Here is a 16,839-nt window from a genome sequence, read left to right as displayed (position 1 = left end):
AATACTTTTTCACAGCACTGTATTGCTGGCACTGTCATTGACACTGTCCTTCTGAGTTTGCAGATATACCCTTGAGAGCACACAGGCTGCGCTACAGCTAAGTCTAGCAGGAATAAGTCTAGCAGGAATACGTCTAGCAGGAATAATTGACTTTGTCCCCATAACCCAGACTGACAGTGTGATCACACACCCATTCATAAACCTCTGTGTTTAATTACTTGTTGGGATGAGTCAGCCCAATTAAATTCATAGGACTTTATGAAATACAAGTCATGTTTAGAGTGGTGGAGACAGTTGTGTGTCTGTGCCCTGTGCTCTTACAGAGCCATGCAGGTGCACTTCTCTGGCCCTCACACACTCCAGTCCACACACATACCACACACACCTGGCCCAGGGACCTCAGGTGGCAAACGCAGCGCCTGCCACAGCCTCCCCTAAAAAGATCCACCCCCATTCCCCCGTGGATCCAATTCATGGAGAGAAATGAATGTAGCAAATGATTCAATGTAATCGTGTTAGTTTTCAGACGTGCTCGTCCCAGGAGCAGGGCAGCACAATCCCCTCTCCTCCCAGGATACGTAGGGAATCCACAGCGTCATTACCCTGCCTGTGTAATATAATCCAACCTGCAGGGTTTGGCAAAGAGCACGCACACACACACACACACACACACACACACACCTCCACTGAGCACACACACACACACACACCAATCCCCCCCACTTTGTCCCTGTTCATCCATATTAAATCTTTCATTACACATATATCTTATTTTATTCATTGCTTCTCGTCCTAGCCTGGAGCGCTGTGGTTTAATGAGATATTAATCCTGTGTTTCAGCTGGAACATTTATATTTACCTGGGAGCAGATCTGGTTCCATTCTCTTTGTCATTGTGTACTCACCTTTGTTATGTTTCATTAACTGTACACGAAAGGTTGTCTTTTATATAAATGATCATCCACCTACATGAGCTCTAACTTTGCATCTTTCTGTTATCTCTGTAGGTTTCAGTTAGCCACAGAAACAGGGGAACTGGAGCAAACACTAAGTACATGTTAAAACACTAAGTACATGTTAAAACACTAAGTACATGTTAAAACACTAAAAAGCATGAAACAGCGTAAACTCTGCCACACCTGACCTGTGATTCATTTAGAGACCTCACAGAGAGCTGGCTGAATGTCTGTCAGAATGTCCCCTGTTTCCCCTGCCCAAGCTCAGCCTCCCCTCCTCCCCTCTCCTTCTATCCACCTCCTCCTCTTCTCCCGTCTCCTTTTATCCACCTCCTCCCCTCCTCCCCTCTCCTTCTATCCCCCTCCTCCCCCTCTCCTTCTATTCCCCTCCTCTCCCTCTCCTTCTATCCTCTCCTCCCCCTCTCCTTCTATCCCCCTCCCCTTCTGTCCCCGCCTCCCCTTCTATCCCACTTCTCCCCCTCTCCTTCTATCCCCCTCCCCTTCTATCCCACTCCTCCCCCTCTCCTTTTATCCCCTCCTCCCCTCTCCTTCTATCCCCTCCTCCCCCTCTCCTTCTATCCCCCTCCCCTTCTATCCCCTCCTCCACTTCTATCCCACTTCTCCCCTCTCCTTCTATCCACCCCTCCCCCTCTCCTTCTATCCCCCTCCTCCCTCCTTCTATCCACCTCCTCCCCTCCTCTCCCTCTCCTTCTATCCCCCTCCTATCCCTCCTCCCCTCCTCTCCCTCTCCTTCTATCCGCCTCCTCCCCCTCTCCTATCCCTCTCCTCCACCCTCTCCTTCTATCCCCTCCTCCCCTCTCCTTCTATCCCCCTCCTCCAACCTCTCCTTCTATCCCCCTCCTCCAACCTCTCCTTCTATCCCCCTCATCCCCCTCTCCTTCTATCCCCTCCTATCCCTCCTCCCCTCCTCTCCCTCTCCTTCTATCCTCCTCCTCCCCCTCTCCTATCCCTCTCCTCCACCCTCTCCTTCTATCCCCCTCCTCCCCCTCTCCTTCTATCCCCCTCCTCCCCTCTCCTTCTATCCTCCTCCTCCCCTCATCCCCTCTCCTTCTGTCCACCTCTCTCAGCCCCTGTTGGAGCCCCCCCCCCCGCTGCTGCCAGGGAGATGGAGGTGGGGAATTAAATGCTTAGTCAACTCAGAGAATTTAACTGAGACATCTTAAATGCCTACCATGCACGTTACACACACACACACACACACACACACACACACACACACACACACACAGCTCTGAAACTATTATCAAAGGACTGGTCCCATTTGACCACCCTCTCTATATGGCTGTTTAGTTTTTGGGTTGTTCTGTTGGACCTTGGACATTTGGGTCTCTGGGATTTCTGTGAAAGGGAATATGCCCAAACTGCTTCGTGACTAAGAGCCGGATCAAACTTCCTAACCTGTGTTATCCTTCCTGGTCCTTCATCTCTGATCCTCTGATGGCTCATTGTTTAACAGTTGCCTGGCATCTAATACCAGCCGTCAACACAAACACACTTTGATGTGGCACACTGTGTGTGGCACACTGTACTATAATATCCATCCATTGATGTGGCACACAGTGTGGCACACTGTACTATAATATCCATCCATTGATGTGGCACACAGTGTGGCACACTGTACTATAATATCCATCCATTGATGTGGCACACTGACTGTACTATAATATCCATCCAGGGACATGCAAGAATTCTCTCCCCTCCTTTTCCATGGCTTATTAAATATATTCTTGTTTTTCCCTCGACACTCCTGTTGCCCGAACATGGCCGTCTCACGTGCATGTCTGATAGGGGTGTGACTACGTGTGTGTTAGTGACCCTACTGTGGTGGCCTCCATCACAGCGTCAGTGTGAACCACGTGGTGGGAGAGTTTGTTAGGTAGCTCATGGCCCTCCTGCGCTGTGAGAATGGATGCGTGATTATGAAGTCATCAGCCATGAACCAGTAGGGCTGGGGAGGCACCCCCCTTCTCGCGGGTCCTCGGGGTGCCATTGATTGGTGGCCATGTGTTTGTGCCCGATAGACTGTGAAATGGTGTGTTGCAGCACGGCTGTGTTGCACCTGCGTCCCACCAAGGTGATTGATTGGTTTGGTCATGTGGAATGTTCCCATCTGGTCTGCAGTAATGCATTTTTTTCATCCTGTGAATAGCAAGCACTGGCTGGAGAATAGTGAGGCTCCGAAAATGGGAAAGGCCAAACGAAAACATTTTCCCCCTCCCCTTTTTGCTTTTTACCAATGCGGAAAAATCAAATAGACCAAGCTTCTTGTCTGATTATCCTGTGTGGTGGGGGCTGGGGGTGTTTGGGATAAATACAATCAGGAAATCCACCTCTCCACCTCTCCTTATACACAGGAACAGACCACCAGGGGAATCAAATCCCTTCTGTCTCTAGGTAGTCAGAGGGGCAGTAGTACTTCATTTTGAAAGGCATACTTCAAGGCTAAAAGCTGTGTGTTATAATGAAGGTCGTCTTTGATCCAGCTGAATATTTAGAGTCCTTGTCATGATTAAAAACCATGCTCCTCCCATCCTGAACTTGAGAGAGATGAAGGAAGCTTGTCTTTGCTGTTAAAAGAGAGCCTTTTCATTTTGTTGAGCATGACTCACCTTATCAAGTCTGTTTCATTTTGCTCTACTTAGATTCCTCCTCGTTTGATTCTGATTATTCTTAATCCCGGTCCCTCTCTTTTAATTGATCTATTCATTCCACCTAATGACTAATTACATATCAGAGCACATCAGCGAAGGCATTCATCATCGTAGAACGTAATAATCAATGACATTTCAACAAAGGAAAAAATAAATATGCAAAAGAACTCATTAACATTTTGCGCTGGCTGTTTGAATAATGCTGCTGCTGACAAGGCTGTAATTAACAGAAATTGATGCTGAGCTCAGGGTGGGAAGAGAGAGTTGTTTCCCCAGAGCTTTATTGTGCCCCCAGTGTGGGACACTGCCTTGCTGGTAGCTGGACTGGGCTGGCTGGGCAGTGGGCACTAACTGCTACATCAGAGAGGGAGGAGGTGCTGATGTACTACCCTTACCACCCTGCTGACCTCTCCACAACCCTAGCCCAGCTCACAGCACAGCTTTTATTTACTGTCAAACACAACCTGGTGAATACATCAAAAGCCTGCAACAGGATGGATGTACACAAACACTTGAGAGAAGGAAACAAAAGGCTCCATTTTAAAAGCCAGGGAAACCAGTGAGTGGGTGTGCTGCTTTGTTCACGGCTGTAATGTCGCGCCAACCAGTGGATTGTGTTTGGGAGCTACTGAGCATGCCCAATGCAAGATTTCCAAAGAGACCAGAACTTTCCACTACAGGGTTATTGTAGAATATCAGGGTGGAAAAGGAGCTGCTCTGTAGTACATGGTCTAAAATCAATTTCCTATGTTTTACTTTCCCACTGTAGGTCCCCGAGTCCACCCCTTCTTCTTCACCCCGTCTCTCTCTTTTCCTGTTGGCTTTCCTGTTTTTGTCATGAATATCAACAGAAAATGCAGCAAACACAATAACACCGTACCCAAACTGGCCACAAGCATACGCTATGTGCACAATTTGATTTTGTCCCCCCACACCAGATGCGATCACAATACGCATTTTGAAATGTCAAAACAAACTCTAAACCAATTATATTAATTTGAGGACAGGTCGAAAAGCATTAAACATTTATGGCAATTTAGCTAGCTAGCTTGCAGTTGCTTGCTAATTTGTCCTGGGATATAAATGTTGAGTTGTTATTTTACCTGAAATGCACAAGGTCCTCTACTCCGACAATTAATCCACACATAAAATGGTCAACCAAATAGTTTCTAGTCATCTCTCCTCCTTCCATTCTTTTTCTTCTTCAGACTTTATATGGCAATTGGCATTTAACTTTCATAGTTACCACGACGACTGACTGAACTCAGTTCATATTTCAATTACCCACGTGGGTATAACCAATGAGGAGATGGCACGTGGGTATCTGCTTCTATAAACCAATGAGATGGGAGAGGCAGGACTTGCACCGCATTCAGCGTCACAAATAGAACTGACTTCTATTTTAGCGCTTGGCAAAACAGACGCCAGTTGGCACGCATGAGCAGTGTGGGTGCAATAATTGAATAACATGGATGTTTGCATTTATTTTGCAACACTCGTGCACGTGAAGCGAGCGCTGTGGTCAGCATGTAAATCTGTTAATGTTTGTTTTTTGGACAGCTGAAAGTGCTGATTGTAACAAGTTGAAGGAATTTATTTTATTGCGTGTGTTAGCCCTGCCATATGGCTCAACATGGAACATTAACTTGACAGCGATAATGGATTGCGATGAGGTTCTTGGCTAGCACTCCTAATGCAGGGACAGGAGCATGGGTTGGGATACTTCACAGGCACAGCACACACTGGAAAGAAAGAGGGGGGAACAGATGTATGATCTATTCATTTGGCTTTAGCATTACCCTCTTTTTCCTCATGTTTACACACTGTTTTACCCACTTTATATCTATATACTGTATTCTAGTCATGGCTCATCCTATATAACTACTGCTGTACACACCTTTTCTATTCATATTCTGTCCATACTGTATATACACACCATATATATATATATATATACACTATATACACAAATGTATGTGGACACCCATTCAAATTAGTGGATTCGGATATTTCAGCCACACCCGTTGCTGACAGGTGTATAAAATTGAGCACACAGCCATGGAATCTCCATAGACAAACATTGGCAGTAGAATGGCCTTACTGAAGTTCTCAGTGACTTTCAACGTGACACCATCATAGGATGCCACCTTTCCAAGTTAGTTCGTCAAATTTCTGCTCTGCTAGAGCTGCCCCGGTCAACTGTAAGTGCTGTTATTTTGAAGTGGAAATGTCTAGGAGCAACAATGGCTAAGCCGCAAAGTGGTAGGCCACACAAGCTCACAGAACGGGACTGCTGAGTGCTGAAGCATGTCGTGTGTTGAAATTGTCTGTCCTCGGTTCCAACAATCAACTACCATGTTCCAAACTGCCTCTGAAAGCAACATCAACTGTTCATGGGGAGCTTCATGAAATGGTTTTCGATTGCAGAGCAGCCGCACACAAGCCTAAGATCACCATGCACAATGCTAAGCATCGGCTGGAATGGTGTAAAGCTCGCCGCCATTGGAATCTGGAGCAGTGGAAACATATTCTCTGGAGTGATGAATCACGCTTTAGTACCTGGCAGTCCGACGGACGAAGGGGTTTACTGGATGCCAGGATGGTTCTACCTGTCAGATGCATATTGCCAACTGTAAAGTATGGTGGACGAGGAATACTGGTCTGGGCTTGTTTTTCATGGTTCAGGCTCCCTAGTTCCAGTGAAGGGAAATCTATAGCATACAATTACATTCTAGACAATTCTGTGCTTCCAACTTTGTGGCAACAGTTAGGGGAAGGCCCTTTCCTGTTTCAGCATGACAATGCCCCTGTGCACAAAGTGAGGTCCATACAGATATGGTTTGTCGAGATTGGTGTTGAATGTATTTGACTGGCCTGCACCGCGCCCTGACCTCAACCCCATCAAACACCGTTGAGATGAATTGGAATGACAACTGCGAGCCAGGCCTGACCGACCTCACTAATGTTCTTGTGGCTGAATGGAAGCAAGTCCCCACAGAGATGTTCCAACATCTAGTAGAAAGCCTTCCCAGAAGAGTGGAGTCTGTTATAGTAGCAAAGGGGGGTCCAACTCCATATTACTGCCCATTATTTAGGAATGAGATGTTCGACGAGCAGGTGTCCACATACTTTTGGTCATGTAGTGTATATACACTGAGTGTACAACACAGGAACACCTGCTCTTTCAATGACATAGACTGACCAGGTGATTCCAGGTGAAAGCTATGATCCCTCATTGATGTCATTTGTTAAATCCACTTCAATCAGTGTCGATGAAGGGGAGGAGACAGGTTAAAGAAGGATTTTTAAGCCTTGAGACAATTGAGACAAGGATTGTGTATGTGTGCCATTTAGAGGGTGAATGGGCGAGACAAAGATTTAAGTGCCTTTGAACAGGGTATGGTAGTAGGTGCCAGGCACACCTGTTTGAGTGTGTCAAGGACTGCAACGCTGCTGGGTTTTTCAAGCTACACAGTTTCCCGTGTGTATCAAGAATTGTCTACCATCCAAAGGACATCCAGCCAACTTGACACAACTGTGGGAAGTATTGTTGTCAACACAGGCCAGCATTCCTGTGGAATGCTTTCGACACCTTGTAGAGTCCATGCCCCGACGAATTGTGGCTGTTCTGAGGGCAAAAGGGGGGCTGCAACTCAGTATTGGGAAGGTGTTCCTAATATTTTATACACTCAGTGTATATATGTTTATATTTATGTTGAGATATAGCTTGTTCTGATAATCAAAAAGTAAATATGTGTACTGTTTTGTTGCTAGGTATTACTGCACTTTTGGAGCTAGAAACATAAGCATTTCGCTGCACCTGTGATAGCATCTGAAAATCTGTGTACATAACCTATAAACTTTGATTTGATTCTGTGTTGTGTGTTTGTTTTATTTGGTCCGTGCCTTCCTTACCAGCGAGGCGAGTCGAGGGGTCTCAGGGTAGAAAAACAAAGAGGCCCTCGGTAGGAATGCATCGGAGATGCTGTAGAGCGGAGCAGAGCAGAGCGGAGCAGAGCTCACTAATTGGCTGTTTTTGTGGCTGGGGTTTTGAATTGATCCCTAGAGATGCTTAGATCACTACCTCCCAGAGTATCAAAACAAGGCGCACTGCACAGCACCTCCATGCTCCAATCAATAGGGAGCCATACTGTGAATGACTCCTCACAACGCCTTCATTCTGAGGTCTCTGAGCTGCATCCCAATTTCATTTCAATATTTCATGTTGCAGATGCTGTTTATACCTCACTCACTCATTATACTCTATCTAAGGAAGTCATTCAGTTCAGTAAGGTTGAATTGTAGGGTGGAGGGCAAATCAATGTCTCCACTGCTGCACACTAGCATAGACATATCTGTTCTATTTTTGGTATTGATGGTAATTGTTCAACATAATGATTCGCAACTCCTCTATTGCATTGCATTCAATGTCAAAACTGTTTTCAACTTTAGGCGATCATAATCATAATGGCCATTCAAAAGGCCACGTGTATATTGTGGTACATATACATTTAGACAGTGTTAGTCGTATGCCAGAATTGAAGGAAGCCTTTTTCCGTTCAAATTGATTTTCATATTGAGCCGGTGTCATCAGTGCTATTGATTTGGCTAGGAGCCACAGTATTATCCAAGGTGTCTGTCCCAGTGGGCTTCATTTCTATTTAGATCATCTGCTGTGATGGCTGTAATTAAGCCGGTTTATTCTTGTTGTTTTTGCATCATGTGTCTGGGGGATTGCGTCTGCGCCGGTGTCAACACTGTTCTTGATGGACACCTGGACAGCCCGGGCTTCTTCCTCGCTAGCAGAATGATGAATTTACTTACCATCATATCCATCAACACACACTGTAGTCTAGGGAAGTACAAAAATGTATTAAAAAAATACAAAATAGAAACTGTCACAGACAAGAATCAAAAAATGAAACAGTTGGAGAGAATATTGCTTTCTGTAGACCGACTGCACCTGCTCAGAACAAATCTTGTAATAATGATATTAGCGCTGCTGTTGTGAATGCCATGCTGGCTGTGATAGGACAGGCCTGCTTGGGGAGATAATAAACAGCATGGCTAATGCCCTGGAAAGTGTCAGGCCTGCGACTCCTCTGGTGAAATTGGTCTCTTGTTCTCATGGTTTTCGTTCCTCTTTTCGCACACAACGTTAGTGGGCTTTGATGGATGAGGTCTTGTTTCAGACTTCAGTGCTTCCTAAAGGAGAATTAAGATTTAATGGCTCGAGTCATGTTCTGGCTCTGTAAATATAGGTTATTACGGGGACCTATTCTCCTCAGATTGAGTTATGTCTGCTAGAGACAGAGGAGAGCGCTGTGTTGTGATGAGGGTGTATTTGTCGGGCTAATTTGGGTGCTCGCTCGGCTCTAGAAGAAAAACCTAAGTGCCAATCTGTTCCACCTGATTTATTATCACTTGTTCTTCACTGCTTCAGCATCTTGAACACACATCCACCAGACCTGTGATCAACTTCTCCATCACTTCACATGATTAGTGGCTTAAAAAACATTGAGTGATACCCTTGAAAGTACCTATTAGCTGTAAATTGCTATTCATTCTGATGTTTTGCTGGATTAACTTTCATGGCAAGACAGCCAGGCCATAGACTTTAGGTGCTCTTTGATGGAACGCTAGCCAGTCTACCTTTTACTGTTCTGTTAGACGTCTTTTGTTAAAGTATTGTAGAAAACTTCCTTGGGTTTTCCTTGAGCCAAGTTTCCTTCAACCAAGTTTCTAAATGGCTGAGTTAGCAGTCTCAGCGGTAGCAGCAGCGGCAGCAGCAGCAGTGCCCTCTACAATCAAAGCACAGTGATCCTGCCCTGGCTCTCTGCCTCCCCTCATCCACTGGCATGTGAGAGTCTCTCTCCCAGGTCTTGTACTGTGTCCTCGACCCACACATCACACACCACATGCGCTCTGCTCTTAAGTGTGATGATTTGGCTCCATTAATCATCCCAGTCAGAGGGTTTCTATAATGTATGATGTGTCCTATTACGGAGGGGAAGTGCCTGCTGGTGGCTTCCAGGGGGACAGGCAGGGGGAGACAGAGGGGAGTGCTGGGCCAGGCAGGTTATTGATCACAGAGCCCCTCTAGCCTGTCACTCCTCTAGCAGTGCTAAGGAGAGATGGAGGATGTGATTAGATAAAACAGGGGTTAGAGGAGCATCCGCATCAGGCAGGCAGCAAGGCAGGCGAGCCGAGCCCAGAACCCTGTTAATCAGTGACCTCTACACCAGATCCCGAAGTTAATCTCTAGCCACGCTCCCACTTGGCCCTTCCCCTCGCCACTGCCCACTGCATCCTTCTCCTCCGGGTGACTCATTTTGCTCATGGAGGAGAGAGTGGGGGGTGAGTGAGGTTTGGGGTGGGTGGGCGACGGGGGTGGGGCAGTGGCCTCACAGCTGCGCTAGCTGGCACCGGTTCCTCAAACATCAGCGTCGCAGCCAGCAGCCTGCTTGGCACAAACACTCGCCAGTAACACTTAAACAAATTGCAATTGCAATAGCTGGGCTATCTTACATTGTTGATATTTGACATTCCAAGACACTTTTTCTCCCCATATTCCTTTTTGGAGGCTTTCATCATGTAGATGACTGTATGTTATGAGCGAGCCCACATTGTTTTCTAATCTTTGTGTTTGAGCACCTATGGATCTTCTACAGAAGCTTCTCTTTGACACCCTGTTCTTTCTTTCAAACTGGAACATTCTTAAAGGTTTCTACATGATCCACTGAAAGGTTTCTACATTACCCACTGAAAGCATTTCTATCAATGAGAATGTACAACCTCACCCCAAAATACAATGTGTGGCATTATATTTGAAACAGTCAAAAAAATTAAATATAATGATTAGCATTTGAATCATCGCTGTTTTTTGTGGTTTTCCTTTTGATGTACAGACTTTATTATTTTGTCTTGTCCTCCCCTCTAAAAATAAAAACACATGCTGTGGATTTCTATACAGTGTAGTAGCACACATCTTATACACATCTAATATATTAATACATTTTATATATATACCCCCACAACATGATGCTGCCACCCTGTGCTTCACGGTTGGGATGGTGTTCTTTGGCTTGCAAGCCTCCCCCTTTTTTCTCCAAACATAACGATGGTCATTATGGCCAAACAGTTCTAATTTTGTTTCATCAGACCAGAGGACATTTCTCCAAAAAATACAATCTTTGTCCCCATGTGCAGTTGGAAACTGTAGTCTGGCTTTTATATGGCGGTTTTGGAGCAGTGGCTTCTTCCTGGTTGAGCGGCCTTTCAGGATATGTTGATATAGGACTCATTTTACTGTGGATATAGATACTGTTGTACCTGTTCCCTCCAGCATCTTCACAAGGTCCTTTGCTGTTGTTCTGGGATTGATTTGCACTTTTCGCACAGAACGCGTCTCCTTCCTGAGCGGTATGACGGCTGCGTGGTCCCATGGTGTTTATACCTGTGTACTATTGTTTGTACAGATGAACGTGGTTCCTTCAGGCATTTGGAAATTGCTCCCAAGGATGAACCAGACTTGTGGAGGTCTACAATTTTATTTCTGAGGTCTTGGCTGATTTCTTTTGATTTTCCCATAATGTCAAGCAAAGGGGCACTGAGTTTGAAGGTGGCCTTGAAATACATCCACAGGTACACCTCCAATTGACTCAAATGATGTCAATTAGCCTATCAGAAGCTTCTAAAGCCATGACATCATTTTCTGGAATATTCCAAGCTGTTTAAAGGCACAGTCAACTTAGTATATGTAAACTTCTGACCCACTGGAATTGTGATACGGTGAGTTATAAGAGAAAAAAATCTGTTACTTGTGTCATTACTTGTGTCATGCACCAAGTAGATGTCCTAAACAACTTGCCAAAACTATAGTTTGTTAACAAGACATTTGTGGAGTGGTTGAAAAACTAGTTTTAATGATTCCAACCTAAGTGTATGTAAACTTCCGACTTCAACTGTATATATACACTGCTCAAAAAAATAAAGGGAACACTTAAACAACACAATGTAACTCCAAGTCAATCACACTTCTGTGAAATCAAACTGTCCACTTAGGAAGCAACACTGATTGACAATAAATTTCACATGCTGTTGTGCAAATGGAATAGACAACAGATGGAAATTATAGGCAATTAGCAAGACACCCCCAATAAAGGAGTGGTTCTGCAGGTGGTGACCACAGACCACTTCTCAGTTCCTATGCTTCCTGGCTGATGTTTTGGTCACTTTTGAATTTTGGCGGTGCTTTCACTCTAGTGGTAGCATGAGACGGAGTCTACAACCCACACAAGTGGCTCAGGTAGTGCAGCTCATCCAGGATGGCACATCAATGCGAGCTGTGGCAAGAAGGTTTGTTGTGTCTGTCAGCGTAGTGTCCAGAGCATGGAGGCGCTACCAGGAGACAGGCCAGTACATCAGGAGACGTGGAGGAGGCCGTAGGAGGGCAACAACCCAGCAGCAGGACCGCTACCTCTGCCTTTGTGCAAGAAGGAGCAGGAGGAGCACTGCCAGAGCCCTGCAAAATGACCTCCAGCAGGCCACAAATGTGCATGTGTCTGTTCAAACGGTCAGAAACAGACTCCATGAGGGTGGTATGAGGGCCCGACGTCCACAGGTGGAGGTTGTGCTTACAGCCCAACACCGTGCAGGCATTGATGCTATGGACTGGCCCGCCCGTTCCCCAGACCTGAATCCATTTGAGCACATCTGGAACATCATGTCTCGCTCCATCCACCAACGCCACGTTGCACCACAGACTGTCCAGGAGTTGGCGGATGCTTTAGTCCAGGTCTGGGAGGAGATCCCTCAGGAGACCATCCGCCACCTCATCAGGAGCATGCCCAGGCGTTGTAGGGAGGTCATACAGGCACGTGGAGGCCACACACACTACTGAGCCTCATTTTGACTTGTTTTAAGGACATTACATCAAAGTTGGATCAGCCTGTAGTGTGGTTTTCCACTTTAATTTTGAGTGTGACTCCAAATCCAGACCTCCATGGGTTGATAAATTTGATTTCCATTGATAATTTTTGTGTGATTTTGTTGTCAGCACATTCAACTATGTAATGAAAAAATGATTTAATAAGAATATTTCATTCATTCAGATCTAGGATGTGTTATTTTAGCAGTGTATATATATATATATAGATAGATGGATATATATATCTCAAAATAAATGTATCTATATCTCAGTATTGTTATCATACTCTGTATCTGCACATGTTGCTGTGGTAAACACAGGGGTGTGCTGGTAAGTGCACTGACATCAGAATGGGAACATCTCTTTGTTTACCAATGCTGCGCTCTTAGCGCTGTGTGATCATGCGTGGCGGCACGCTAAACAGTTAAATGCCTGTTTACCTTCGGGTTCCTCAGGGATGTTTTCCCCTCGGTTTGGGCTGAACTGCAGCGTTGTTGACTCTGCTCGGGTCCCTGGGCGTGTTACAACGCTTGGCTTGGCCGGGTCGTGCTCCAGAGGTTCAGGTGAGCTGCCTGCCTGGCCGCTAGCTAGCTACCTCTCTCCCTGGTAGGTAGGTAGGTATTTAGGTAGGGCCAGACCTGGAGAGAGAGAGGAAGTTTTCCTGAGAAACAATAACACTCAGCCATCAATTATTCACGGTGGACAGAGAGTGTGTGACAAAACACATGCTGGGGATGAATATTTCACTGTGGGCACGAGCATCTCCTCACAGGGGAGAGACAGGGCGACTAAGTGATACCGATGGAGACCAAACCACGCTGAGGCTGAGGTGCAGCTCATGAAATGTAAAAAAACAACAACAGGTATAACCTTTTTAGTCAGCCAAGACAGATGTTCTCTCCCTCTGCGGTGGCTCAGGGTATGTAGTTAACCCACAACTAAATGCTCCTTCCTTTGTGAGAGAGCTAACCCAGAAATGTTATATCATTATGTGTTGCTACTGAAAGGGAAGCAGCGTTGTCAGTTAAACCACCTTACCTGATTTCGGCAGCTTCCTCTCTAGCTCTCTGGAGACTGTGTGCAGATGCAGTGCGACTGTGCCCCGCAGCCATACTCAGAGATGTGAATCCTCCAACATGTGCCTCTGTTCACCTGGGCATGCCAGTATGATGTTCTGTTCAGTCAGAGCGTTACAGAATCTCCTGGCTAGGCAAGTTTTAAACTCACTAGAATATCTACCTTTTCCCCAGAGTAAACCCAGTGTTGTTCCAGTGCTGCGTCTGGTGCTTGCAATGTTTGAAAGTCTGACAAAAATAATTTACGATGTGGTTAAAGTTGTTTATCATTTCCCTGTAGGAACCTCTTGTTTTTTTCCGCCGGAGTAAAACTGCTGAGTTTAGTATATTGTGAGGAACATGATTCATGTGCGTGGTGCGTCGTGTGTTTTATTTGTTTTCCTGACGGCTGCCGGGAAGCGTCTCTCTCAGGAGGAGTGCTGCACACCAAAAGTGTGACACTGATTGAGCAACTCTGTCTAGGAGGATCTCTTCTAGCTTAAGGAATACGTATTCTACATAACATTTTGTACAGATCTCTTCTAGCTTAAGGAATACGTATTCTACATAACATTTTGTACAGATCTCTTCTAGCTTAAGGAATACGTATTCTACATAACATTTTGTACAGATCTCTTCTAGCTTAAGGAATACGTATTCTACATAACATTTTGTACAGATCTGCATTACGATATGGAGCAGTGGTTTATGGCCTAATGTGTGGCATCATATGTGACCTGTATAAGTGTGAAAGTGCATTAGGATATTACCTTGTTATTTCAAGACACAATGAATAAGAACGATGATTTCTAGACCATGATGTGGTGTCAATGGTTTTTGTCTAATCTTTTCTCTGTGCCTCCACAGGTAAATCAGCAGAGAGGGCTCAATTTCCACCCTATGGGAGAGAGCCTGGCGTGTCTGGCTGCCAGGTAAGTTTGATATCTGCTATTTACTGCTTCGTGTGGCTCCATTGGTAGAGCATGGCGCTTGTAACCAGGTACCACTAAGAAAATGTATGCACTCACTACTGTAAGTCGCTTAGATATGCGCGTCTGCTAAATGACTATAATTTTACATTTACATTTACATTTAAGTCATTTAGCAGACGCTCTTATCCAGAGCGACTTACAAATTGGTGCGTTCACCTTATGACATCCAGTGGAACAGCCACTTTACAATAGTGCATCTAAATCTTTTAAGGGGGATGAGAAGGATTACTTTATCCTATCCTAGGTATAATGTAAATATAGTGTGGTGAACTCTGCTTGTTTAATTTTCCTTGTTTGGGCATTCTCGATACATTGTTAAAACTAATTGGCGTGTCCAGCTCATCAGATAAAATGCCTTTGTTGGTAGTATAATTAGAGTGAAAAGGAACGTTTGCATCGGAGATGGTTTATGAAGCGAACAAGAAAGCTCATGAGAATATTCTGAGGTGTGAAGGCTTAGAGATAATGAGTGAGTGATTACAGTGGAGCTGCCTGGGCTGAGGAGTTTCTCCGTGCCCTGTGATGTCTAGCAGGGGCAGCCCGAAACCACAGAGAAACACCACTTTCAGCACCTCCATTAAGCCAGGGTCAGTGAGCACAGCCAAGCTCAGCCCAGATCCCCTCTCACAGCCACACAGATGTTCAACACAAAGGGCTGATTGTGTGCACAAGCCACAGCTCTCTCTCTCTCTCTCTCTCACTCTCTCTCGGTCTGACGTCAGCAAGTCAATGGGGAGAGCGCTCATATTCTCTCTATTTCCTCCTCTTTCTCTCCCTCATTCATTCTTCTCTCTGTTCTCCTCTTTCGCTCTCACTCACTGTTTTTCGGACTCTGCCCACTCTATCTCGAGTATCTCTTCATTTCCTTTCCCTCTGCCCTGGCTGGGAGACCAGTAGGAGAAGTTCCACAGAAAATGGCTTCCATCAGGGTCTGCTTCACCCTCCACTGTTCCCAGTACTGAGTGTTTATATTCCACATTATGTACAATGATATTGCGATTAGGGTTTTTTGTGAGTCTGGACTTTAAGATTAGGTTTAGGGCTACGTCTGAAAGATGTCTTTAAAAGATAGAGCCCACCTCTTTGGGCTTAACCCAAAGATCAAGGGAGCCTCTGACCTCATTGACTCACTTGTTAACCCACTCGTTTAACCCCAAGCTAATCATGTGTCAGAGTAGTACCCTTCACCTCTCTATCCCCTCACTGTACACACTGTACACATTACTACTAACAACTATGTGGTCATACAGAGGTCTGCGCTTCCAGTCAGACAGAGTGAAAATATAGCTGATGTGAGTTGAAAGCTCATTTAGTCATTCATAAAAGAGCTTTTGGAGATGGAATGCCAGTTCAGACATTTTGTGTGGGAACTGGGGAATTGATGCAGGCCTGCAGCTGCTGAGATCTGAGGCTGGCAGAGATTCAGTTTGTCTGGTCCTAGAAAAAAAACAGGCAGACCAAAAAAGTAATTTCATTCTTTAGAGAATATTGTGTAACCCTTCTAGTGATTATCGACAGGGCTCCACCGCTGAATCTTGCCCAGACGAATCAAGCATGAGCAAAGCATCTCAGGTGCAAAGATTATCAGGTGTTGTTTATCTTTTAATGAGCAGCCTGAATGTTCACAACCTCCAAATCCTGGAGATTTCATAATCCATCCACACTAACCTAATAAAAGGTAACATTGTATTTTCTTCTCGGAGGACCAAGAATGGAAATTCGAAACAAACAATCAATCTATCAAGAGGTTGGTTTTTGGAAACTACTGTAATAGCGCCAGATATCTGCCAAACAGACCACCAGTTGTGGGCTTGTCAAGTCTAAGCAAATTGCCTCGCTCAGCAACAGATTATTGCATCATTTGAACGTGATGAAGAACTCCCCATGTCTTATTGGATTAGATATTCAGAGTGCTGTAGCCAGCTGTGGCCCCTTATTCCACTGTTCCTTTTTTACACAGAACATGTCAGTCTCACCATAATCAACCCGTGTTTTAAACCTTCTGGCGTCATCTTTTTGGACAGTTGTTATCTGCACACCAGTAAAAGAAAAAGATCCCAATGTGTCCACTCATTGTCTTTGTGGTATGGTAAAGTGTTATTCTGCCTTCATCATAATAGCAGGAAATCTGATTTAATTGAAGTCCTTCAGCATATAATCTCTCTCTCTCTCTCTCTCTCTCTCTCTCTCTCTCTCTCTCTCTCTCTCTCTCTCTCTCTCTCTGTCTCTCTCTCTC

General features: G+C 45.2%; 1 protein-coding gene across 4 annotated transcripts in view; it reads left to right on the top strand.

The window, feature by feature from the left end:
- Nucleotides 1–16,839, top strand: part of LOC115112278 (transcription factor 12-like) — a 107,143-nt gene that overhangs the window by 45,628 nt on the left and 44,676 nt on the right. For all 4 annotated transcript variants that reach the window (XM_029639226.2, XM_029639225.2, XM_029639227.2 and 1 more), the window contains exon 6: nt 14,479–14,543. In XM_029639226.2, coding sequence (XP_029495086.1) covers nt 14,479–14,543 — 65 coding nt within the window. The remainder of the gene's footprint in view (nt 1–14,478; nt 14,544–16,839) is intronic.

This window comes from Oncorhynchus nerka, linkage group LG27, assembly GCF_034236695.1.
Source record: "Oncorhynchus nerka isolate Pitt River linkage group LG27, Oner_Uvic_2.0, whole genome shotgun sequence".
NCBI classification, from domain to species: domain Eukaryota; kingdom Metazoa; phylum Chordata; class Actinopteri; order Salmoniformes; family Salmonidae; genus Oncorhynchus; species Oncorhynchus nerka.
Note: the sequence above shows the minus strand (reverse complement) of the source record. Positions and strands in the feature narration are given on the sequence as shown.